The 14,771-nt window shown below is 39.4% G+C and overlaps 1 protein-coding gene across 7 annotated transcripts in view; it reads left to right on the forward strand.

Annotated features, from left to right (window-relative positions):
• The window catches only part of SPATS2L (spermatogenesis associated serine rich 2 like), a 143,290-nt gene that overhangs the window by 112,933 nt on the left and 15,586 nt on the right, over positions 1–14,771 (forward strand). For all 7 annotated transcript variants that reach the window (XM_049808486.1, XM_049808495.1, XM_049808504.1 and 4 more), the window contains 4 exons: positions 1,378–1,427; positions 2,401–2,641; positions 5,792–5,992; positions 6,428–6,563. In XM_049808486.1, the coding sequence (XP_049664443.1) occupies positions 1,378–1,427; positions 2,401–2,641; positions 5,792–5,992; positions 6,428–6,563 (628 nt within the window). The remainder of the gene's footprint in view (positions 1–1,377; positions 1,428–2,400; positions 2,642–5,791; positions 5,993–6,427; positions 6,564–14,771) is intronic.

Raw genomic sequence — 14,771 nt, forward strand, 5'->3', positions numbered from 1 at the left:
GGTGTCTGTCAAACGATAGCATACCTTTAGGAGAGGGGATCGTATTTATATGTACGTAAGTATGTGTGTGTATAACTAAATATAGATATATGTATAGTTATACATATAATGGAAGTTTTTTTAGTCTTCTGTCTGCATTGTCATGTCATCTAGGAAACAAAATATGGCTTTGATGGATTCCAAACACATTTTTTCACAATTTAACAAATTAGGTTAAGTACTACTAGCAAGACATGTAATCTCTTCTGATGTGTGTGATAGACTGACTAGATAATCTTGACCTGGATTATTGTGATAGAAAAATAACTTTGGTACATTTGAAAACCTGACATGTCTTTGGCTGAATACTAGTTGACAACTCATGGTCTGAAAACAGCATTACTTCTTAATAATATTGTCGTGAGTTCACTGAAATGAGTGAGAAGAACGGCTGAGTGTGAAACCCATTTGGAAAGGATAATAAATGAATATTTACTAGAATTATGCAGTGATGGTAAAGTGATTCTTAAATTCAGGCAGAAGACGTTTAACCTGGTTGCGATTAAAAGGATTATTGTGGCAGATACTGCCATAGTAGTTTGGATGATGATTCAGACTGCATGCTTACCATGAGCATCTACTTTCAGCTTTAGGGTCCAGGAGAACAAAATAATGACATTAACTAGATGCAGAAGAGTTTTCTTCTAACATGGCAGCTGGCACTAGTCTCCCAAGGCTCTGCTTGCTTTGTTCCATAAATTTGTCTAACCAACTCATTAGGGCTGGCAGACCGAATTTCAAGTATACAAAATTGTAATGATTTTCAAATATAAATTTGAACCATTTTTTTTTCTGCCAGGTGTGAGTTTACGGTGTTTATGCGATGCACAATTTCTGCAGGAGTCCACGAAATTACTCTTTTGGATGCTAAGTCTTCATTTTTCTGAATATGACAGATAACACATAGGAAGTATATGATAAAAACGCCAAAAGATTTTAAAACTTTCGGAAGCTCTAGAGTCAGGGTGTTCTATCTAGTTTATCCAGTGTTTATATTAGGGTGCTGAGATGCTTCCCTTCTCAGGCAAGAGATTTGAGTGTTGATTTTTCTGGGGCTTATGCTAGTGCTTTAAGTTAGGCACCCACTTAATTACTTTGTGGAATGAAGGCCATAAAAAGCAGTAGTGCCAAGTAGCCCATCCACTCTATGTAGTGTAATCGAATAAAATGGGTAACTAAAAAGGAGAAAGATGGCAGTACCCATTTTGTTGTCCCCACATAAGAAAATTTGCAACAACAAATGGAAATGCTGCCCAGCTAGGAGACTAGAAACTGTTCTTGAACACACTTTCTCATAGCTGAACTTTTGTTGAAATATTTTATCTTTCTTTTTTCTAGGCAGCGCAGTTCAGGTTCTAAAGGAATGGAATATGACAGGGAAAAAGAAGGTAAGAACTTTCTCTTGAGAATCAAAGCATTCAGACCATTTATCAGCTGTCTAGTTGAATTTAGTACTTTTCTTTTGGCCAATGTTTTGTCTGCCTTTGCTAACATAGGTGACTTCATTCACACCTGTAGTCAGAATACTGGAAAGCAAATGTGTGTATTATTTTTAATCCTGTTCATCTGTTGCTGTGTCTCTAGCCCAGTATTCTGAGAGAATTTCTGGGACAGCACGTATGTGTGCATCTGTGTGGGAGCCAGACCCTGGACAAGTACAGAACGAATCCCAAAACAGCCCATGTGCAGAAGCACTTTTACTAAGCAACTGTATCCTGGATAGTCACAGCCACTTACAGTGCTAGAGTTTTTGCTGCCAGGTGTAAAAAATAACTTATGCATAGGAGTCATCCATTAGGAGTCATGCGTTAGTGATGCTATCAAGTCAGATACTTCAGGTCTACATGTGGGATATGATCTTCATGCTTACCTATCTCCAAGCCAGAGCTGTACCAGGGGGCTGCCCTGTGAGTCACTGTTATGGAGTCTCCTCATTATGGCTGGGAGAGCTACGGTAGCAGTGGCCAACCTATGTCCTTTCTACCTGATCAGAGTGATGCCTTTAAGGGTTTGTCCGTGTTACTGTGTGGATATCCCCCCGATGGTTAGGAACTGCTTGTCCTAAGTGACTGCAAACATTTTGAGCAGCATCTTAGCAGAAGCTTTGTTACCATTTTGCAATGCAAGTATTTTGTGTGGAAGGAAGGGGAAAAACAGTTTGGGGCTTCAGGTTTTATTTCAAATGGTTTATATATTCAGCTGAACAGATGCAATGTATAGCACAGCATGGCCTGTATATTGCATTACACTGGTGTCACTTGTATGGCATTTTAAGAGCATTGACAATTTACTGATTATGTTTTGAGTTTATACAAGTTGCACTGAGTGATGTCTTTGTTCTTGCAATATTTCTCCATTTAGAACAACAGGAGAAAAAGAAGCAAATCTAAACAACACCAAGGCAATAAAGACCCTAAAACCAAGAATGGTGGACCTGAGAAGGCATCTCAAGAGCCCCAGGGAATATATGACAGCCATCTGAATGGATGCTCTAAGGACAACTCTTGCAGTGGTTCTGCCAATCAGAAACTGGAAGCTGCTTCTCTTGAGAACAAAGGCTCAGGATTTGTAGAGTCAGCGGTGGTCTGTCCAGAAATCACAGGTCAGTTCGTCTGGCATAAGACACCTTTTTAACTGGCAATAGCCAAGGCCCCATTTACATAAAGATCATGGTATTTTTATTGCCATGAAGTAGAATATAATAAAAAGAATTTGGAGAGAGGTGTTTGCGCAAAATAACACACATATCTATTAACATCACACATATAGATCTATATGTGAGCACAATTCGCCTTGGAATATGTTTCCTTGCAAAATGTCCTTTTTTTCTAGAGACGAAAGGATCAAACTATAATTAGAGACCCAGCTGATACAGAATATTACGGATATAAATACAGAAGAATGCAGGGTTAGAAAATGGCTTAAGTGTAAAATGGTAACAGAAGCGATAAAATTCCTTATCCGGAGCAAAGTCATTTGAGCAGTATGAGCTTGTGGCATATTACAGGATTTCTTTATTGCCTAGTCCAGACTAGTCCATTTGTTCTTTTTCTCATCTTCCCTGAATAGGCTAGTCGCAGTAGATCTCCACTGGCTTTCCCTAACAGGGAAGGAAAAGCCTTTGTGTTGAGGGAAGGCAGTCTGATAGCCTGTTAGTACATGCACGTTTCTGCTAGGGTCTAGATACTGATTCTGAAACTCTGGAGGACAGTAACACAGAAAGCTTTTCCTCACTGGGTTGTAGTAGATAGTGAGTTATGATTATAGCAACATCAATGAAAACAAACCTTCTCCTCTGGGTGAGAAGTTCTGTGAAAGCTTTTGCTTTCAAGTGTGCTTTCATAAAGCTCATATTTAATAGCTGAAAAAAATATTACCAGTACTGACAGCACTTTGGATTTCAAACCTCTGACAGCCCTAGTTTATTGCTGCTGTTAGTATTTTCTTCCTATGTCCTAAGCAGTATGTAAGACTGTACTAAAAGAACTTTCCTTGAAATCCCCTTTTCTGTGGTTGCAAATACAGCTCTCAAACCTCATTTTAAAGGAATGTGCCAAATGGATAATTGTCCTGAAATGAATTCTCTGCTGCTTCCAGGTGACTTTGGTGGTACCAACCTCTGGTCAATTAAATGAACAGTCTGTGACCTATAGCAGCCGAATAGACAAACTACTTATCCAGAAGTTTTGTCCTAAGAATTTGGTGCCTCACAAAGAATCAGAGATACTATTCCCACCCTTGCTAAAGACTCCCACTTACTTTGGATAGAATATGCCATAAGCCAGAAAATTCTGCATTTCCGTAATGCTAAAGGCATTCTTGCCACAAATTCTGCAAGATATAAACATTTGTGGTATAAATATATGTCAAGCTCCCATGTCAAACTTCTTATAGTTGCTTTTTTTGAAACAATACATGCATGAATAAAGATACATAGACTGATTTGTCCATGCATAGGGCATGTTTTCTAGGGGCTAACAGGTGTGAATGCAAGAAGAGTACCCATGCTCTTAGTGACCTTTTTCTGTGGCATTGGGATTGAGTCCTTTTTTTTCTCTTTGACATGATACATTGTAGAGTTGTACATAGCAAGGGCAAAAAGTATCTCAGAATTTTTCTTTGCTTTTACAAGTGACAAATGAGATATTACCATAGCTTTACAATTTTTATAAGCTTCTACATATATCCCCTGTTTCAACAACAGGGAGAGAGAGGGATAAAATACAAGAAAAAAGATTAGGAAAGAAAAGAAAGGAAATGGAGATAAAGGAAAACTTGAAACTTTAATATTCAAGTTTCCCTTGCATAATAAATTAAGTTCCTGGCAATTGTGTGGTACAGAGAAGGAAAGAGTTTCTTCTTCACTTTTAGTTGCACTAAAATCCTTGTCTTTGCAGCCAGTGTAATAGCTACTTTCTTAAGGTCAAAAGCCACCTATGTACATATTGTTAAATTTGCACTGAAATGTATGGAACTAAATAGAAGGGTGATCAAGATCCCTCAGGGGCCAGCAGCTGCACCCTTGTGGTTTCTGAGCAAGTCACGCACGCTGTTTGAATGCAGTTTGAAATGCTGAAGTGAGTCCAAAATGCACCCATATCATATTGCTCTCTCTTGTGTTGTAATCTCCTTTCTTTTGTCCTTGTCTGGCTTGTTTATTTTGGTTTCTTCCCTATCAAATTAATGGTACTGTAGTCATTTCACCATCACCTTCAGACAGCTCATAGCTTAGAAGGATCACAGTCAGGTGTCTGCTGACAGTCTTTTATGCTTTCCTCCCCATGAGGATCATGAGGTTGAAGCTTTGCTTATACCAACTCACAGTCTGTGAGATTAGGTCTTTAAGAGCCATAAAATCCTGGCTGCCTGGAAGGGACTTCAGGGATGATGTAGTGTAGCTGGTGTTTCTCCATAATGTGTCCCATGCTAGAAAATGATAGGGGAGAATATGTGGCTACTACCTTTAGTTCAGGTCTGCTTATTTCTTGCCATTATTCCATCTTTCTTTTTTTGAGAAGTCTTTAGTCGTTGTTTCTTTGTGTGATGGTTTCCCACAGAGAATCAAGACTTGCTAGAGGAAATGAAGCACAGACCCTGGAAAGCCAAATTGCCTCATCATGGAGAGCCTTAGGGAGTATTTCACTTAATTGTGAGTTCAGGGGCTCTCCCTCTCCATATCTTGAAGGGGAAAAGGGCCCCAATAAACCATATTACTTCAAAATGATGACCAGAACAAACTCTCCAACTCTCCTTTTAGAGTCCTTGGCAATACAGGATCTGAAGGACTTAGAGCTACCCTTTCTGCTCACACCCTTGTAAAGAAGGGGCATGAATGCACTGAAAGGATACTTAATGTTGCCTTGCCATGCTATTGCTTTTGCAGGGACTTGAGTAAAACCAGATGCAAATCAGATACTGATGTCTTTCCTACTTCTTATAATTGTTTTTCAGGTAGGGTGTTTTTTAGTGAATCCTTCAAACTTCCTGTTTATATCTCAAGGGAGGTTTTTTCTTCTTTCAGCCAAAGAATCTATTGAGGTTCACTTTATTTAAAAGATTTCGAGTGGCAAGCTGTTATAAAAAGACAAACCACTCATTTCAAAGATGGCAGCTCAGCAGATTTCAAAGCAAGCGAAAAAAACCATTGATTTTTCCGGTGTATAAACATAAAGTCATTCAGACTCAACAATAAGGCTTCATATCTTTCTTAATCTTATAACTCCCGGTTTTCTACCTTAATGTTTTCTTGCAGACAAAGAACAAGAACACCAGAGAGTATCTGTGGAATTAAACCCAAAGACTATGAATGGAGTAGAACAGCATGAGTCTCTTCAGCCATCAGTTCAACTCCAGTGTAACCTAGGCAGGCCAAAGTCAAAATCTTCCTCAGTTAAATCATCCAATGCTCCACCCCAACATGAAACAAAGACAGATGATTCAGTCAAAAAAAGAGGTAAATTGGATCCCTGGTTGCTGTGTGCTGAGGTGATCAGACAGCTGAGGTGTCTAGGGGGAAAAAAAAAGAAAGCACGTACATGAAGAAGAGATGTATTGGAAAGTGAGAGCAGAATCATGTTCAGCACAACAAAAAGAGTAGAACAATTTATGGTCTGTTTAACATTATATTAAATGAAACTTAAATAATTTGGATTAGTAGTGCTGGTTTAATAATTATTTGATTTGGGGAATGAATTTGAGCAAACACGTTTAGAAACTGAAGAGCACCATGGAAGGACTATGGAAAAGTTGGATTTATGGGCTTCAGCAGGAGTAGGATAGCCACTTCATCCTAATCTGGGCAAATAACATTGAACTATTCCTGGTCCCTCATTCAGAAAAGCCAAAAACAGCTTTCTGACTTTTGTGTAACTTTTGTTTTCTATTTTAGGGCCGAATATTGAAAAATCAGTAAAAGACCTGCAGCGTTGCACTGTTTCTCTAACAAGATATCGTATGATGATCAAAGAGGAAGTGGATAATTCAGTGAAGAAGATCAAAGCTGCTTTTGCAGAATTACACAGCTGGTAGGTAAATCAATTTGAGAGATCCATCAGCACCACATGAGAAAAGAGGGGCTAATTAGGCCACTGGCATTGGTGGGGAGGGCTCATTTACACCCTGTTTGTTTGCAGCATTTGGTTTCATAAAAAAAAAATGTGGTGCCATTAAGTAACTTACCAGCCAGGAAGTAATATATGCATAAGTGTATGCTTACATACACACATACATAAAGATAAAGGAGGACAAAACTACAATTCTTTGGGAAAAAATCTCACTACGGCTTTTTCCCCCTCCCCAAGTGATCTATCTTGACCTAATTCTTTTGTGTAAAGTTCAGTGGCAGCATATCTGAGCAAATGAAAGCTTTTACAAAAAAACTGTTTATGGGGTTTTCTGAAGTCTCTTTTACCTTCTTTAAATCTCTTCTTTCTACATTTCTTTGATCTTACCTTCTTTGGCAGGCAGTCCTTTACTGTCTCTTCACTTCCCATCATCTTTGCTTCTTACCCACCGTTTTTTCTTTTCTTCATAGTTTCTTTTAACTGTCCCATCCATCACTTCATTTCCATTTCTCATCTCTTTCATTCTTTTTCCTCATTCTTTTGTCTCTTCCTTTTTTTTCCTGTATAATTTTGGTTATGCCTCATCTTCAGCATATATGTCTACACCCTCTGAAAATTTGTAGCAGAAATAATTGCTGTAGTAGCAAGGTGCATATTTTGTATATATTTGTCATAGAAAAATACTTTCTGGTTTGAGTTTTACTCAGCCTTTTGTTAAGCATAGATGCCATATAAAATCTGTGTATTATACAGTGTTGCAGTAAACAAAAAAAAATCATATTAAAATGTACAAGATTCAGTTACAAATCACAGAAGAGTGCAAAAACCTTTCAGCTGGTATAGGGGTGTTTGCTTATGAACTAAAATGCAGTAATTATATTGTTGGTATAGAAAAATTAAGTAAAGTTCATCAGCCCCTTGCACCTTTTTTTTTAGTTCTCAGAGATGTTTTTGTATGATTTTAGAAAACTTAAAAAATTTGTGGTTTCTGCTGAGAAGGCTCTGACCTTTTCTCTGAGTGAACTTATAGTTGGGTCTCATTTGCTGTGTAGTTCTCAAATTTTTTTTTGTAACAGTGTTAAAAATAAATAATTTCACATGTCTAATCTTGTTTGCAGGCAGTCACAGTCAATTCACTCTTTAAATGATAGTCACTCTGGTCATGGAACAGGCTTAAAACTCTATCATGATCTAAGAACGTGGTGCGAGATGCAATATTTGTAAATTCAGAACTGAAATTCTTCATTTTTCATGTATTCATGTTTTAGCTTGAAAAAAACACTAAAGTGTTTTAGCCTAACACTAAAATGTGTAACTTAATAGGTAAGCTTAATAGGGGAAAAGACAAAGTGATCCCAAAAGAGTATGTAAATCCAAGTAGACTTAAAATGATGAAAAATAGCCTGGAAAACTTTTGAATAGGCTTCATTTAATTTATCTCCTACTAGCTGCAGTGCCTGATTATTGGAGTGGAGGTGGCCAGAAGCTCTAGAATGTTAACAGATCTGTGCTCTGAATATTCAGTCCTCACAAAGTAATTTCATGCACATAGCGTAATGTTGCAACAAGGACAGCATAATGTCAGGACATGTTTATGTTAATCTCAATGTGGGCTGCATTGCTTTTGGCAGCTCATAAGCCTAATATGTAGGTTTTTCTTCATATGAATGACGGGAAAATTTGGTTTAAACAATAAAACGCATGACTTGACACCTTTGCTAAAATTAAAAACAGTTTTGGGATATTTCATATGACCTTGTGGCTTAAACTCTGAAAAAGATGGGAAGAGCTGTCTTGAGTGCCTCATTTACAAAAACTTGCTGCCAACTGCTGTAGGTTCACTGGATTTGAGTACAAATCACCAGAACGAGTGATATATCTATAGCTTCAGACCTCATACAGTCAACACATCTTGTTCCTGGGCTGAACGGTTTAGTTAGTGTTATTTACATGGCAGTTTCCTTGCTTTGAAGTTGAACAAAGCATCACTAGTGGTAGTGGGAGGATGAGATAATTAAGTGAGCACTCAGCCTCTTGTATATTTGTCACCCTCCTTGGGCATGGGAATTTCAGTGTGGCACACTCAACTTGTCTGTCAATGGAAAATGAAGCAATTCAGCTAAACTGTTGCTCCCAGAATGCTATGGAGTAACCAAAAGCAGGGGCATGACAATGATATCTAGTCTCCTTTGTGATAGTGATTCTGAAGTTCTTGGAGTTGCTGCTGGAGAGTGGACTGGTTGAGATGTGCAACAGATAAATGTACAACAGCACCTAAGTGCTGTCTGTGGTCAGAACTGCAGGGAATACTTGAATGGGCTCAATACTGTAACCTAGATGGGGGCTTAACTGGTTCCTGTTACACACAGCTGTCACCACCTAAGGGGTTTTAGTGAAGCTAAATGAAGTCAGAAGCTTTAATCTTGCATTGCAGCTGAATGCTGAAATACATAGTATCTGTTATCTCTCTTGGGTTTGTTTTAATTTTCCTTCCTTTGGCAGTAGGATAAAAGACCCTTTTTGGGTCCTTTTTGCATTTACTATCAAGGTCAGAATCAAAACTGCATTTCAAGAGTGAGCAATCTTTTGGATTTTCTAATAATTTTCTTTTTTTTAAATCTTTTAATGATTTTACCAATCACAGAAAGGATGAAGTGCAAAGATAACATCACATATCTTCCTCCTGCCTCCAGATAGCTTATGAAACCATTATTATGGAGATAAATGAATAGCACATGTGGCCTAAGATGTCCTGAAAGCTTCAGCGGAAAGATTCACAAGACATTTTCCTTTTAGCAGCAGAAACTGTCGAGTGATAGCTGCCAGTGGAAGTCCGTGTTTCTGTCTGGCTCAGTATTTCAGAGCTTGACCTAACCAATGAAGGGAAGCTACTCCTGAACATGCTCAATCAGTACTGTGCTGCAATTTAGAAGTCACCTGTCTGACAAAACAGTGCATACCACCCTCCCACAATCTAAAAAAACAGTGGTAGGTAGCAGGTGTGCTGTGAACACCTGTAAATGCTTGAAAAAGAAAATGCAATGCTTGCTTCTGGTTTTAACTTCTTAATGAAATGGGGCTAAAAAACATTCCCAGAAAGATGTGTGTTTAAAAACACTGCAGTGGGCTCACTTTCTCTTTCTTAAAGAGCCTCCCAGGAGTTCCTGCCAATGGGAGTAATTCTCTGCATGCTCAGAACAAGTGATAACGACTTGCTTTTATGCAGTGCTTTTCATGCCAGAAGACACAAGAGCATTTTACAGGCCATGGGCTGGACTAGGCAGGGCACTTTGCCCCACTCTGCAAGATGTCTTTTGCAGTTTCATGTGGATAATGCTTCCACCGTGATCTAGCACTCTTGTCGCCCCTGCTCTTGCAGGGCTTTCTGTGACATTGCTTTCCCCAAGGCTATGAGAATGCTGGGCAGAGCAAGTTCAAGGGCACTCTATCTCAGACTCACGTGCACCTGAAAGTATGAGGAAGATCCTTCTAACAGTACTCCTTGAACCAGTTTTTCTCCTCATTGCATCCAGCTTTGGTGTATGGTTTTCAGGAATACCTTTGTGTGAGTGAGAACATAAGCTGCTCCACTTATTGCTTGGATGTAAAACATGTCAGAGCATAGCCATGTCTCACAGTAGTGTAGGGCAAGGAAAAAAAAGAATACCAAATAGTACTTAAGTTGCAGAGGAAGGTCAGAAAAGCTAGGTGAACTCCCCTTTCACTAGAGTGCGCTTGAGATGTTTGTTGCCAAGGTTAAAACCTGTATGCTGTAGTTGTGTTTTCACTTTTCCACCAGGAGACTGAAAAATGATCTTGGGGATAAAAAGAGAGCCTCAGGAAATCTGAGTGAAATGTTCAGAGCACAAAAGGAGCCACAGTTCCCCATAACACCTCTTGCCAGAAAATGATTTTCACATATTGGGCATCCACACAGTCATATGGAAAGCTAAAAAGAAACATCTGCTACTTGCCCATATGGTCTGCTTCCAACCACAAATGGAAAATAGTCTGTAGAAAATAGCAAGGGCCAGGTTTAATTACACTGCATGCAGAACTGGACCAAAGACAGACAAGCTTCCTCTATTCTTTGTGTCTCAAACACATTGGTATGTCCAGTGCTTTCTAAAAAGCATGAAAACCAACACAGTTGATGATTTTCTGAGTGAACAAAAAGCACTTTGAAAGCTCTACCATAGGCTGGATAAAAAAATTGATGTAATGCTGGAAAAATGGAGTTTGGCAATAATAACAATTTAAAAATATATTAAAATACATTCAAGGAACAACTAGAAAGCATGTACTGTATGTTTGGGGAAGATAAAGCAGTTTTTTCTATTGTTTTCTAAGTTAAAATTATAGCAGAGGAGTGGTTGAATGGGGGAAGAAGTAATTTAGAATGTAGTTGGGTCTGTACTAACTCAGTGCTTGGTGATGAGCAATGCTGCCAGTGCTCGCAGTTGCAGACCAGTGAGTGAACGGAGTCATCCCCTTTCCGGGACCCGTACCTAGCAAACTGTAAACATGATGGCTTTCTGTTGCCCATAGCCCAGAACTAGTGGCACCAGAAGAAGAGCTGCCTGTTTGTGTTAGCGATGTGGTAGTTTAGAGCATGGGCAGATGGCTGTAAAGGCCGGGACTAGTATTGCTTTAGACTGAACAGAGTTCCAGTGCTGTTTCTCTTTGCGTTTCCAGGCAGCCCTCGTTAGCTTTCTGTCTGTGTCTTGTCTGCCAGCCAACCATTGGTAGTCCTTATGCCTCTAAAGTACAAATTTTCAAATCCTCTTGCAGTTTGTTCTGATGTTTGTTTGCCCATCAGTCATACGTTCCAGTCCATAACCTTGCCAGTGCAGAGAAGGAAAAAATGCTCTCCAAGCACTTTGGTTTCCTCAGGCTCAGGTGGGTTTCCAGGTACCTCTAAAGACCAGTGCTTTTACCAAGGCCCCTGGGCCCCCCCCCACTGCCTGGGGGGGTCTGGGAGGACCCGATCCAACAGCTCTGGCTTTAGACTGGCTACCTGCCTGCAGAGCTGCAGCACTGGGAGAGGGGCTTGTGCTTGCACTCTTCTCACAACCTCCAGCAGTTGGGGATTACCCTTGCTGTGTATTAGTGAAGAGAGCAGACAAAGCTCATGAAGTTGGGGGGTGCAGGTAAGTTTCAATGAGATACATAATGTCATCTACTGGCCCCTTTGTCTTTTACAGATAGTTGCTTCCTCCCCGTATTTTTTACTAAGCTTGTGAAGACAGATTACAGAGGTGAAATCCAAAGGTGGATTACACTGTCTCTTAGCCCATTGTTCATACTTTATGGCCTTGTGTCTCCCCTCTTCCATCCCAGTCATTTATAGCTTGTTTGTCAGCCTCAGTAAAACACAAGCACATGTGCTTTTTGGGGCCATGCAGGTAGATTGTTGCTTTTGTGCATGTCATTGTGGATGAAAAGTAAATATATCCTTTCCAGTCTCATTGCTGTCAGACTAAGGAGAAATCTAACTTATTAAACACATATAGGGTAAAATTATCTCCAAAAATTTCAACAGGTGTTGGACCAGAGCGCCAGACTCTTTTCCTTTATTTGCGGCCACTTTATAGGGTACTTTTGGGAAAGTTACCTCTCTTCTGCAGCAGGAGCCCAACAACAAGGACCAGAGTCTTCTGCCTTGCCAGAGTGTGTTTAGGCTAAAATATATAAAACCAGTAAGATACTCGGGTACCTCAGTATTCAGGTAAGAACTGAGACTCAAATAGGAAGGAAATACTTTACAAACTTATGTAAAAATGTGCAGGAGGCTAACAAGCCGAGGTACAACTCATGTTTACAGTTGTTAAAACTGCAAAATCCTGAGGTGATGCCTTCATTTCTGAATAAATAGAATTTAGAAGTGTTCTTTCAGGAAAAGGTTTTCCATGGCAGTTTTCAACTTAAACAAGTTTTTATGATCAGGCAATAAATTTCTAATTGTTTGTAAAGAGATCATAAAAGAAAAATGCAAATAGACCTTTAATTGTGATGGCTTTACCAGATGCCACTTTGCTAGCTGGCTGCTAAAGGGAACAGTATTAGTGAAGGTAGATAAAGAATAACACAAAATAAACTTGAATAACTAAGAGCCTTTAGGCATTTTTACTTTTACTAGATGATACACTGCAGAGGGAAGGATTTCAGTGAAATTGATTTATTCAATTTATTCTGTCTTTTGTTTATCTGCTTATTGTCAGGCTGTATTTGTGGTCAGAATGAAAATTCATGTAATCTGGTTTGCTGTGGAAACATTGAGCATGTGCTAATACAGTGATCAAATAACAACCTTCAAGCACCATTTAAATACTTTTGAGCTAATACTGGAAGAATATAACTTACTGAGACATTGCAAAATATGTAATCTCACAACAGCTTTTCCTGCAGGTTTATTAATACAAAGAAAATGTGAAGTATCATTTCTCCAATTACAAAATAGCATGGCTATTCAGTAATCCTACAAAGCTTGTAATCACCCACTACAGGTGATTGGGCTTTATATTTACATTCTCATCACATCATTCTAGTTCCTCGTGCTGAACGTTTGACAGGGACAGTTCTGGTTTTTGGTTTGAGGTGAGGGATTCTTTTGGGAAATACACAATTGGCTTAGAGGTTCTTATCACTTGTCTTTTCACCCCACCTGTGGGTCAAATATGTTCCTGCTGGAAGGGAAATGTGTACAGGAAATAAAGCATAATATTTTTAAGACCAATGCCGAGTTTATCAGGACTACCCTATGAATTTGCATGTAATCTCAGCTCAGATATAGCAGAGACAGTGACAGTACTAACATCCCTCAAACTTGCTTGAGTTTGTCAGCAGATTGTTAACCAGCGCAACTTCTAAGGAGCTACTGGGGTCTGTTCCAAAGCCCACTGACAGAGCAAATCACTGGAGAATGGTGTGTTGGTTTTTTTTTTTTTAAGCATAAGCTGTCAAACTCCAGCAGCATCCCATAACTAACTCTCTTCCTCATGAAAAAAGGACTTGAATTGTACCTCAGTGTTCCAGCATCTTACCTGCTGAACCAGACCCCAGAGGATGCCCATGAAAAAATAGCTCTTTCCCCCTTCCAAATGAAGAGTCCTTGCTGCAGTTGTTCAGAATGCCACAGCTGACTGTCTTCCTTAGTCTCCAAAACAACACTCAAACTATGCACAAAGCTGGCCTAGGAGAGAGTGAAGCTTATTAAACATCTGAAGGAGAAAACTGGCATTTGGGGGAGTTTAACAGGGTTTTGAAAGGACTCATTTGAATTACACTCTTAACAGTAACCTTTGTGTCATGCAGCTGTGGCTTACCTTTGTGAGTTGTGTCAGTGAGTTTGCCTCTATGTCAGCTTGGTCTTTTTATTTCCCCATCTCTTCAGGCACAATAGGTTTATCATAATGCCTAGAAGAGGCAGAAGGAAAGAGAAGATTCTGGTCATCTGGAACCCTTGTGATTCTCATCAGTAAAGCTATAAATCAGCCAGCCTGGCAGTCTGAAGCAGCTTTTCTGAAGAGGCCCTAATAACTTTAATCATTTTAGTGGGATTTTGAGGTATTGCAGCTGACTGAAAATATCTTTTCTTTTTCACTGTGCAAGCACTAAATTTCATGCAGTAAACTAGAGGAAGATTAATTTGTTTCCACTAATGTCAGAACAAATTCAGATTTTGTTCTGAGTATGAAGCTGTGAAATGAGGCAGCTGTCAGCATAATTTACCCTTATCGTTGCTGTGCTGGCAGCTTACTGCAGTTTGGCATTTGCAGCTCTTTTGCTATTGTATGCTAGTGTGAATTCTGCCAGTCTGCGTAAGACCAAGGCATGACTACTGTCCATTTGACCAGGAATAGGACACTTACTCTCTTGCCTTCAGAACTGATTCAGCAAAATGAATCTTAGAGAGCTGCTATCTCTCCTGCTGCATCTCATGTCTCCACAGCACGAGCACTGCCTGTGTCCTGGCTCCATTTGCATGTCTGCTGTGTTAAGCCTCTGTTTTGCTGTGTTCCTTCAACAAAATTGTCTCCTTCCTGAACCCTACCTCAAAATTTCATCTGGATATTAAAATCAAACAGTGCTGAACCCTGTGCACCAAACTACAGCTATGCACCTGTGGTGAACAATGATACGATGCTGATAGCTACAGTTTGGTACCCA

The sequence above is a fragment of the Accipiter gentilis genome, chromosome 1 (assembly GCF_929443795.1).
Source record: "Accipiter gentilis chromosome 1, bAccGen1.1, whole genome shotgun sequence".
Classification (NCBI taxonomy): domain Eukaryota; kingdom Metazoa; phylum Chordata; class Aves; order Accipitriformes; family Accipitridae; genus Astur; species Astur gentilis.